Here is a 12,026-nt window from a genome sequence, read left to right on the forward strand (position 1 = left end):
TAGCTCATCTGTGATGTGTCTTTTAATCAAAAAAGTAACTACATCTGAGCTTTAAAATGTGATGTTTCATCAAAATCACTTTACTTTGAATGCCAGATTTAAAAAATTCAAAAATAAACCCTTCACTCAATTCTGTAAGGAACCAAATAATTCTGCAGGCCCTGCTACAATCGGGAAGCCATAGGTGACTTAGCTGCAAGTCCAGCGACAAAAATTCTGAGACTATTCTGGTGAACTTGCTGAACTACAAGCTGTGTCTTTAGTTGTCTCTACTTCTAGCCATAGTTGTGCTGTTTCCATAGACATGCAGGACTTTATACTGCAGTAAAAAAATTAGTCCACAGTGAGCAAAAATGTGACAGGAGCAAAAAATGTCCAGAAACTGCTTGGGGTTCAGAGGGTTAAGGGTTAAAACAAAGACTGCAAACAGGAGAAAACATCTCGACTGTTTTTCAACCCAAAGGTATAAAAAAACCCACCAACTTACACCTGTGAATCTCACTGATTAACACATTCTATCTATTTTCTTTAACATGTACAATAATTGATGTGCAATAATGACAAATTTTGGTTTCATGACAGGTACTGGAATATTTCTTCTCAGTAACCTCCAGGAAAAGACTAACACCCTAATATTGATAAAATATAAATATCCTTACCCTCTAGTAAATCTGACGCAGAGCCCAGGCAGTACTCCATCACCAGCTGAAATGGAAAATACGCATCATTTACACTGTGCATCCTAACTATCAGAAAATATCGAAATATAAAGCTGATCACAGCCTGAAGACTGCAACAGAGGTGATACTGATTACATCATATACAGAGAAACCACACAACACACAAACAGTAGGGCAGGAAAAGAAATAAAGACAAAGAAGAAAACAATCAGAGAAAGATGAGAGGAGGAAAAAACAAACTAAAAATGTTGTGAGACTGAAAAAGAGGGAAATTAGAACTGAAGATGATGTGCAGAAGCCACTCACCCAGGCAGTGTTGTCTTTCAAGTAGCAGCCTTTGTACTCAATCGTGTTTGGGTGCCGCAGCTGTCCCAAAAACTTGACTTCCTTGATGATGTCCTGCCACTTCTGCCAAAACAAATTCAGACACATAGACGGTTAGACACTGCAGGTGCGATCGCACTAACACTTGAGTAGGTATTGCTGTGGCTTTGATTGCAATGGCACAGCTGTGCTCTGCTCACTGAAGTAACCTCTAGCGCAGCTATTACTGCTTTTATACATTTCTTACTTTTGCATATTGACAGACAGGGAAGTTTTTACAACACAGGAATCAACATAAATAATAAACGAAAGTGAAAGCTCTGCCTCAGCTAGTTCAGAACAGACTGAGAATGTCGTGCAAGAGCCCTCATCCAAAATCGTCACTCACCAGTTTATAAAAAGAAGGAGGAAAGTTTACTAAACCACAGAGATGTGGGCTCGAGTTCAGCCGAAGTGTAAGCTGTGATCACATAGGACGTCTTCTGAACTACATACTTTAGACACATGCTTTAAATCTACTGCTGAATACTTGCTGTAGATTTCATTACATTCACATTATTTCTGTTCTTTTTGAGACACCTCACAAATTCACGAGCACCAAGCTTTGTGTGAATCATCAGTGTGGCTGACGTAATTTCATTTTGAGCAGTGGCTCTCACTCCCACAGCACAGAAATAAACGTGATCTGACCAAACCAAATGCCCACCCGACCTTGAGGATTTTTCTTTTTATGATGTGGTGTAGAGACAGAGTGGTGATGCATTCACATGACTTGTGTCGTGTCTGTGTGTGATTCTTACTTCGGTAGTCTGCTTGCCATTATAGGACATCTTTTTGATGGCCACCACCTCGTTTGAGTAGGAGTTACGTGCCTGAAAGAGAAAATGGAAGAGACAACGATCTTTTAAAGTCTCGAAACTTCAAGTGAAAAACCAAAGCAGACTGCTCCCATGAATAATAATTCCGCCACAAGATATCACAGGACTTTTTAATGTTGTTTTTGTCCCCTGATCATAAAGTGCTATAAAAAGAACTTGGCATCAATCACATGGACACATTGGTATAAAACACTATAATTTATTAAGAATGTCTTATCTGTGTGTCTTTTTTTTCAAATGCTAATGTGCTCTAAGTATAAATAAAGATTGAATAAATGAATGACTAAAACGTGTTTCACAGCACACCCCTCTGGTCTTCTATTTAACATGACTATTAAGGTCATCAAATAAACATCATAGAGGCTAGAAGAAATAACATCACATGTAGTGTGGTACTAGACAACAGAATGATTAAAACAAATATTTTGCTAAAAAAAAAAAAAAAAAAAAGGAAGGGAATTTCACTGGACAGTAACCCATGCATTGCCTCAAGGGGAATCCAGAGGTGAACCAGATAGATTTGATGTATGCAAAACACCATCATGCATGCCAAAAGTAAAACATCCGCAAAGTGATTGAGCGGTTACAGACTGCGTTATTTGAATCTAAGCAAATGTCCACTTGATCACAGCACTCAACACCATAAACTGGGGAAGTGTGCAGGTGAGTGCGGTGTGGTTTAATGTGTCGCTACTGCAGGAGTTTGAGTTTTGTGTCCACATCCACATGCCCATGCTAAACCCGTGGTGTTAACCTTGGAGGCATTTGGCCTCGGGGACAGCTACACTGAGGCTCAGCCTAAGCCCTTATCTCGGCTTCATCCCACTTACAAATGAATGGGAATTTCATGTTAGAGTCCAAATGGAATTACAGTAACAGCAGGCTACAGAGTATTCCCATTTGAGTTTTTTCAGATTAATTTGATCCCCATGATTTCCTGTCAGTTCGTGCATAATAGCTGCTCCCTCTGTGCCCTGGTACGGCTACATGGGAGGAAATAAAAATCATGTGACTTTAAAATATTGAAATACATTCAGGCTAATTGTCATCGCAGAAGAAGGGGGATATATCAGTAATTACAATTGTCTAATTCATTAAGCATACATTATGCTGGTGTGCGTTTAAAGCCCTTGGTGATGTGCCTGCACACTCTGCAGGGGATTTCCCCATGTTCTCTTCTGCAATGGAGGTATTTCTTAGTCTTTACATGCATGAACTGCAAATGCACACACAGTTGCATACATTTACTCTACTATGCATGCAAATAAAGTAATACGCTACAGAATATGCATGCATTTATAGTGGTAGCTGCTGCACTATTCCCTTCTATCATGCATCACACTTGTAGCTGCAGGCATTCACTTCTCAAATGTTAGACACCACAACTAAATCAAAGTGTGGCTTTGCATGTTCTTCCAGTGTCTTTCGTCCTACAGGGGGATAGTATGTGAGGGCAGAATATCCTCTGGGAATGACAGGAAACTTTTACAGATGCACTTTGATTTGCTTTCTGAAGTTTCTGTGTCCTCTGACTGTCCAGCTGCTAAAATCCAGATGAGAGAAGCTCTGATTTGTATAAATATTGATATGCTCATGTGAATTGCCATCAATTATTAGCATTAAGCCGAGCGAGTGGCAGCGATTGATGTGCAGCTTTTTAGTTTTATGTCTCAAGTCAAATGCAGGACACTTTTTTGAGAAGAGGGATGTGTTAGATGGAACTATCGAAGGGTGAAGGAAGCACTTTGGCTGCTCTGAACATTTTAGCATGACTTTAAAGGTATTTTTGCATTACTGTGGATTGTTTTTACAGCACTTACACTTATTAAACTAATAATTATGCAAGTGTATATAAAATACACAAAAATAATTTATATTTGGGAAGAGATCAGTGATTTCTGGTGCTGAACTTTGAAGAAAATGCGCATCTTTATCTAGAGAAAGAGCTACTACAGGACTACACTTACACATTCTGCTCTGGCTAACAGCTAGCAGTGTACCAGTTGTAATGTAGACAGCATAAGTGTGTCAGTGAGCACAGCACTGGCATCAGGGCAGGATTTAGACACACACTGGAGCCTGTTAGCCAGACGGACATGGCACCAAGGCCACTAGTGATGTTGTATTGGGACTGTGTGTGCGTGTCTGTGTGTGTCTGTGTGTGAGTGTCTATGTGCGTAAATGACATGGGATAGAAGGGGATAGTAAAACCCTGGCAGCCAAGAAAATCCTGCCCCTCTATCGACAGCTTCTCAGTTTTTCTGTACCAAGAGAACAGCTGTCTTACGAGGCAGGGAGGAGGCTTATCGCCCCCAGCCCTGCATCTGGTGGAGGAGGAGGAAAGAGGAGACGAAGAAAGACGAGATGGAGAAAGAGAAGAAGAAGTGAAGAGGGAGCAGAGAGATGCAGCATGCTTTCACCCCCTCCTCCTCGCCCATGCAGCTTTAGAATCAAAGGCTTGATGAGTAATTAGCGATGATGAGATTAATAAGAACTGCTACAGAGAATGTGCTGAGAGGGGATCCGTCTCCACTTAATTGCATTCAAAGAGCCATCATGTAGCGGACTGCATTTACAGCATGTACAAATCACTGAGTTAATAAAGGAACGTGTAGGATAAATAATTAATAAATTCAAGCTATATTTGTGCATTAAAAAAAAAACCCCATGTGGTATAGGGCCAAAGGTGGTAATATGTCTTGTCAAATGAACCAACTCCGTCATGCCGTCATCCTTTCTGGATTACCTTAAGCCAATAAATTCCACCACTAACAGCATCACTGCCACATAGTAATACCTTTAAAGTCCAGTCATTTTCTAAAATATAAAATATGCAAACCAGGTCTGAACAGAAATTAGTTATAAAAGAGGACATGAAAAATCACAGTTTAGTGTGACCATCTAAAACCCAGGGTTGTATTGGGGCATTTTTGTCATTTTCATTCAATGTGAATGTCATTTTTTTTACTGCAATATAAAATCCTCCACCTCAATAGAAACAGCACAACTATGACTAGAAGAAAACAGGATTCAAAAATGCCTTTTGTACAGCATAATAAAGTTCAGTGTATTATTTAGTATACAAACATTTTACAAATCTGCAATCTACATGTACAGCATTTTTGCAAGTGCCCACTTTAATAAAAAATCTCACTACATAATAACCAAAATGCAGGATTTTCTCTTCTATGACAAAGACTCATGTTCCAATCAAAGAAAATCAAGAGCCGTAGGAGTCACTAGAAACTCAAGACTGTCGTTGCATACATGGTCTTCACAAATACATGTCAACTTTTGTTTACAATTGCAAACTTAGAGGAAAAGGATGAGACACACAAACTGTAGATGTTTGAAGATCTGGCACCCAATTAGACTGTGATAGGTAAAACATTTTAAAAAAATGGATCTAGATCAATATGGATGATCAAACAAAAGAATCAAAAGTTAATGTCGACATGGACCATCTCACTTGTTCTACTACTTACATTCTTAATTTGTGTCTAGAATTGTTCCCTATTAGCTCTGTATCTACACAGTCCATAGTTTAGCTGTGGTCAGACAAAAGGGTCACTGATTTTTTAGTCACACAACTGTTAGTCACAGCTGAGTTAATAATGGCTTTCAGAGGAGAGGAAGATGCAGAGGAGGTAGATGTTTTTTTTTAGTTTTTTTCACAGAATCTGATTTTTGTCAATTTATTACACGAGACATGATTTTACGATTAGATTTGTTGAAGTTTTCTGACAGACCGCCACGTCACGCTTGATTAGTTAAAGGACCATCGGAAACCTGAGAGCTAGAAAGTTTTTACAGTTTCTGACAATGAAAAATGGTGTCATTCAGGAATTTCAGCCTTTGGAGCTCAGAGGGTAAGTCTTTAAATGTGTGGCCAAAACTTGCTCAAACACTGACGTACAAAATGGTGAATTGGCACTTACGAAGTAGACGGCCCCAAAGCTGCCATGTCCGATCTCGTGCAGGTCACAGAAGACGTCCTCTGGGTCATCTTTGAAGAAGAGGTCGGCCAGCTCGGGGTCCTTCGGCACTCCTTTCCGTGTGGACGACGGCATTATGGGCTGGACATGGGACATGGGGCCACGCTCACATACACACTACTGCTACTACCGCCACCAGATGTCCACGACGGGCCCGGCATTGGCCAGCTAGAACCTGGGAGAAAGAACAGTCGAGACAGCAGACGATGAGCTGTGCAGTGCACGGGACAAGACCGGGACATTTGTTCATGTCAGCACGCCAATGCACAAACAATTTAGATTAGTTAGTGCTATCTGGGAACATCCAGATTGATCTAATTTCACCTTACAGTCCCTTTGTAGAACATCCACACATCACATATGTGTTTGTGTGCGTGTGCCTTTCTTTGAGTGTTAACATTTTACGTCTCATTGACAGCTGATAGGTGACGCGGCAGGAAAAAGACACTCATGTGATGACGACTAGCTGTCTAGTCCTGCTGCTCATCCAAGTCACAGTCACTCTTATGAACACACACACGCACAACCACGCACACACACACTTGACAGCTGAAGTTGAGTCACGGATGCGTCATTTCCACACATGCACACAAGTGTAACAGTTGCCCCTGTGCGTGCAGACAGACACAGCGATGCCGAATGGTTTGTATCACAAGGCTGCAGCCGGGCTGTCAAGCGTGTATGCATCCTGGACACCCTGCTCCAGTTAGCTTCGCTGCACATGCAACACACATTCAAACTCATGTGCACAGTCACACACCATCTCTGCCCGTTCCAGCGTCTCTCTTTCTGTCTCTCTCTCTTTTTCTGTGTACCATGAAATCTCTGTGCACATCAGCCAGATGCAGCAAGCAAATCTGGCTCCAAAGGCCGGCCCCACACAGAGGAAGCTGACATACAGGCAGAGGCAGCAAGACACACAGGCACCCAGGCCAAGACACTAAGCATCAGCATCATCCTAATCCCCCTGCTCTTAAAGGGATCTAAGCCATCACACCCACTCCAAAAATATCAGTATTAAAGGCAAAGTCTTGTGCCCTCTGTTCCATGGCACCAGATGCATGAAGGTGGCAGCCTTGAGGATTTGGGTTATATTACTTTCTGTACAGTATGGGGAATGTAAGGTTGCAATTGTTCAGTAAATAGTGAATGACTACATTTTGCTACTTTGTTGTGTTTGGTAAAATAACCCAATCACAGCTTTCTGGAGTGTTTTTGAACAAAACTTTATCAAGAAGGGGTCATTAATATTTAAGGTCTCTAGTTTGGCCTCAAAGCACAATGTTCAAGGCACCTTAAAGCATTTCTGCAGCGATCACAGAAGAAGGGCGATTATCTATCCTCTAATTTGCCTAAAGTCATTTTCCCAGCGTTTTTTAGCAGCAGCTAGTGGGGTGTTTTCTGTATAGTTATGAGGTCAAATTTAAAATTTAACAGTCATTTAAAAACAATAAAAAATGCAACCTATTAACACGCCACAAACATAGCAAAATTTGAAGAATTTCTGTCTAAAAAAAAAAAGCTAAAAAAACTTGGTTATGCGTTAATTGTAAGCAGGCTAGACTACTGCACAAGTCTTTTAAAAAGGAAAATCAACTAGATAGCGCCAACTCAACCAAAATGCTGCTGTCTGAATCCTCAATGACAAAGTGGAGTGCATTACACCAGTCCATAAATCACTGCACCGCCTCCATCTGTGCCATTGGATAGATTATAGAATCCTACAACTTGTCTATAAAGCACTAAATGATCTCAGGCCTAAAACTTCTGGAGTACATTATTAAGTATCCCGACCCCTCGGTTCATCTGGGACAGGCTTACTGAGTGTTCCCAGTTTTAAACTTTTAGTTTCTGTGCTCCTCGCCTGTGGAACAAGTTTTCTGAATCACTGAGGTCCATAAAACTGTCAGCTCATTTAAATCAAGGCTTAAATATTACTATTTGCTGTGGCTTTCCAATAAGATAAATATGTATTTCTATGGCTTTGTAAAGCAGTAAACATTCAAACATTTAACACGTCAAATTTTAACTTTAATTACCAGTGTGTTTTATTGTCACTTAATGAAAAATTTGGCTCTTTTCAGCCAAAAAGTAGCTGACTTATGCAACTGTTGGATACAGTCAGTCACAACGTCTTGATTATACCAAGAATTTTTAGTTTTGTACAGAATCTGGCTTAGGCAAACAGTATGTTTTTGGAGAATTTTTTAACAAGACATGTAGAATAAAGTGATTTTGATTGAATATCATGATTTGAAGCTTACACTTGGTTAATAATCCTGACTGAACATGACAGAATATTGTAGATGACCAGTTCACTGGCAGTTACACATTTCGGTGATTATTTCAATTTTAGTTTTCTGGCTCTAATAATTGCAATCTTGGCATTTTCTTAATGATAACTGCCTCCTAAAGATGGTGAGATTCTGGGGGTTAATGCTTGGTAATTTTATGTATGTTTTCAATATAAACCATGGTGAGATAACACTACAATAATACAACTAACCGTAAGAGTTTGGGTTTCAACTCAGCCTAAACAGTCCTGCATCAATAACGCCGCCTTACGTTGTTGAACCTTAACGTTGACACTGTATAATCAGGGATTTTTTTTACATTACTATCCCAGTAGGAAGTGAGAGGAGAGTGTAAGCCAAGAAAACCGCAGCAATGAGGCTGCTTCTTGTAACCTTCTGTATATAGAAAGGTGTCCTGAAGCACCATGACAGCATGCTGCTATTCACAAAGCTTCCCTAACATCTCAGTGTTGGGAAAGCCAGTTGTGCCGTTGGCTGACCGAAATCAATTTCATGGCATTTAGCCTTGATTTCTCTCGAAGAATGCTCCAGAACATTCTTGGAAGCAACCATGGGTTTTCACACGAACAACAGGCAGTTTACCTGCTTACATAATGTGAAAGATCACATATGCAGGCTTATAAGCTCATTACCTTAAAGGCATCTGTTGGTTGTAGTGGCTTTTCTGAGAAGCATGAGACCCTAAGCTGAGCTCCCCATGACTACAACAAAGGTGTGACGAATGATGAATGAACTGCGTACAGCGTGGTGATGCAATTGGATGCATACAACCTAGAAACTGCAGATTCCTGTATATAATATTCACTGTTACTTTCAGTTCAATGAAAACACTAATTTAAACTGTTATTGAGCATTCATATGTGAAGCTGGCTCTTAAGAGTACTCAATCTGCTTTCGTTAACCTAATCCCAATATTAAAGCACTATTTAAGATAGAAATAGTAGCCTAGGCAACATCAATAACATAATCCCAATATTAGGCAGGAAAACAAAAGCAAGCATTGTCTTATTTGTGTGTGTATTCTATGTTTGTGTTTACATCTGTGGGTATCTTTGCACACCTATCTGGGTCCTCCCCTATATTTTCTTAGTTTTTTCACCGTGTGCACATGTGTTGTCTAACTATTGACCTATAATACGAACCTGTGCATGTCCATGTGTGGTAGTGACTGTGTATTTGTGTCTCCTGGTTGCATCAGGCCCGTCTTTCTCTCATCTCTCACGCTTGAGCTCTACTGAAATAAAGCCTGACACAACCTCCATTTCAACTCTCTCATCCCATCAAAGACACACCCACAGCACAAGCACACACATCTACACGTATACATAGTATGACTGTGCTGCTTTCATAACAAAAAATCCGACACAAGAAGGAAAAGGTTACTAAATAACGCAGAAAAACTAAAAATTTGGGGAAAGGCGGCGTAAGAAAATTTGAGAAGGAAGGTTTGACAGACAGACGGATAGAAAAAGACCTGCTGAGAGTGAGTGAGCTTTACCCCATAAGACAGTGCTTTGAAAGCAGATCTAAACCGCAATGATGGAAAGAGTCAGTAGATGAGTACAAGACAGATAAAAATGGAGCAAATGAACACTGAAGTCATGTGATCACTCTGGAGACTGCATACCTCCCTCTCACGCTCATTTCCACTCCTCCTCCTCCTTTTCCTCCCTTTCCTAAGATGTGTGAAGTGATGCAACGTGGCAACAACAGGTTGTAACACGGGGGGTTTGGTAAAGCTGTTACTAGTTCAGCAAAGCCCACTGTTTGGACAGTCCGCTCAGTGTGTGTGTGTGTGTGTGAGGTTTCTATGGATCTATGAATGGTATTGTTCTGAGAGAGCTGATTAGGCAAATGGCTTAGACAGATTAAAGGCTTAGTGTGCGTGAATTCTTTACTACATGTGCACTGTCACACACCACTGCATGACACTGTGCATAGGTGCAGGTGTGCGTTAGCGCGCAGGACTAACGTATACACTTTGCAGTAATGTGAGTAAATGAGATGTGTGGGCAGTGGATTAAAGTGGGGGTGGGTAATCAGGCTAAAGGATTTACTGTAAATAATAAACTATACTTCATAAATTCAAATTATGTATTAAAAAGATTATATGATTTATGTTAATCTGATCTATAAAGTAACACACACACACACACACACACACACACACACACACACACACACACACACACACACACACACACACACACACACACACACACACACACACACACACACACACACACACACACACACACACACACACACACACACACACACACATAGCTAAAGACTCTATGATTCATCATGTTTTTGGAGAGCAATTAAAAGGATTTATCTACCAAGTTTTGCCAGGATAGAATTTTAAAAACTAGCATCTTATTCTTGAAAACTGTGTCATCAGGGACACCTCAGCCAACAATAGGATTCATTATAAAGTCAGCCAGTGCAGTGTAATAGATAAAATATGTACGCAACCTATTCTGGGAAGTCTCCAGTGGTTATATACTGCATGTACACATATACATGAAAGCATACAAAATGAGTCAAAATTAAATATGCTTTCACACAAGCAGAAACATACAAACAAACGCATACACACTCCCACCCCCAGGCCCCTTGTTGGTCGATGCTATGACTAATTGATACGCCAACATGTTGTTACACGACCAAGTCAATCAAGAACAGTGGATGAGACTTCATACCATGAGCTGCAATACACACATCTAAATGGGACATCACAACGTCAACTCTAGACCAAATATATACAAGAACACAATTTATTGCACCATAAAAATGGCGTGGCTGTAAAATATCGATTTTGACTGATATGCACTTATAGTTGGATTAAAAACTTCTAATTCACCAAAACTACATTGTAAAGCATTTCAAAATGATTCCACAGAGGCTATAGTTGACTTTTCAATAGACATTTAGCACAGAAAATCTTTTCAATTATTATTATTATATCATTATTTTTTTTTACTTTGGATTGAAAAGATTGACCTTCTTACAAATAAATCAAGGTTGATTTACTTTGCAATGATTCTTCCAAGTGCAATGTCACAGGATTTAGTATGGTTATCACCTCAAAATAGAAGAATATCAGATAAACATGAGATCATTTGCCTTTGTGGACAATACTGATGCATGCCTTAATGATTTTTTATTTTTGCAACAGTGTTGGACTGTGTTTGATAGAATTTCCTCACAAAGATTCAAGGTTACTTCTGTTTTTAAAGTAGATCAAACTTATTCTACCTGCCCTGTCTTGTCTCCTAACTCCTTCACTTTTATCTACTGCTGCACTTTTCATTTCTCTTTGCAACTCCATTCCCCTTCAATCAATCCCCACTTTTTAAAGAAAAGCTTTGATAAGGAAGAAAATAGGATTTTCTCATTATTCATTTTGCACTTAGTCTCTTGGGTTTGCCTTTATTTTATCTCAACTCTTATAAGAATGCAAGTTTCATACATGCTTCTCAGGCTGTGTGTGAGAAATGCAGAGTAAAGGATGCACAACTCCCCCAACATAATAAAAAAAAGCATAATAATGCCCCAAAAAAGTGCAAAAACAGCAATAATGATAATAAATATATCAGTGAGGGTGCTGAAGTGTCCATATGTGTGTGTCAGTTTGTGTGTGTATAACCAGGGGGCTTTAGCAGCTTACTGGCCCCCCTCCCAGCTTTAGACAGGCACAGGAATTAGACAGACTGTGGGAATTCTTACTGGGATTCAAATCACCAGCTCCTAATCAGAAACGGAAAAAAAAGAAGAAATGGTAAATCCACCGAACTGTGCGTTTCAGTGTGAGCGCAGTGTGTGTGTGCA

At 39.9% G+C, this 12,026-nt stretch overlaps 1 protein-coding gene across 2 annotated transcripts in view; it reads right to left on the reverse strand.

Annotated features, from left to right (window-relative positions):
- The window catches only part of taok3a (TAO kinase 3a), an 83,323-nt gene that overhangs the window by 32,009 nt on the left and 39,288 nt on the right, over nucleotides 1-12,026 (reverse strand). For both annotated transcript variants that reach the window (XM_051950999.1, XM_051951000.1), the window contains exons 3-6: nucleotides 5,821-6,052; nucleotides 1,805-1,876; nucleotides 987-1,088; nucleotides 660-705 (exon numbers count right to left, since the gene is read on the reverse strand). In XM_051950999.1, coding sequence (XP_051806959.1) covers nucleotides 660-705; nucleotides 987-1,088; nucleotides 1,805-1,876; nucleotides 5,821-5,973 — 373 coding nt within the window. In that variant the 5' untranslated portion in view covers nucleotides 5,974-6,052. The remainder of the gene's footprint in view (nucleotides 1-659; nucleotides 706-986; nucleotides 1,089-1,804; nucleotides 1,877-5,820; nucleotides 6,053-12,026) is intronic.

The sequence above is a fragment of the Acanthochromis polyacanthus genome, chromosome 7 (genome assembly GCF_021347895.1).
Source record: "Acanthochromis polyacanthus isolate Apoly-LR-REF ecotype Palm Island chromosome 7, KAUST_Apoly_ChrSc, whole genome shotgun sequence".
Classification (NCBI taxonomy): Eukaryota; Metazoa; Chordata; class Actinopteri; family Pomacentridae; genus Acanthochromis; species Acanthochromis polyacanthus.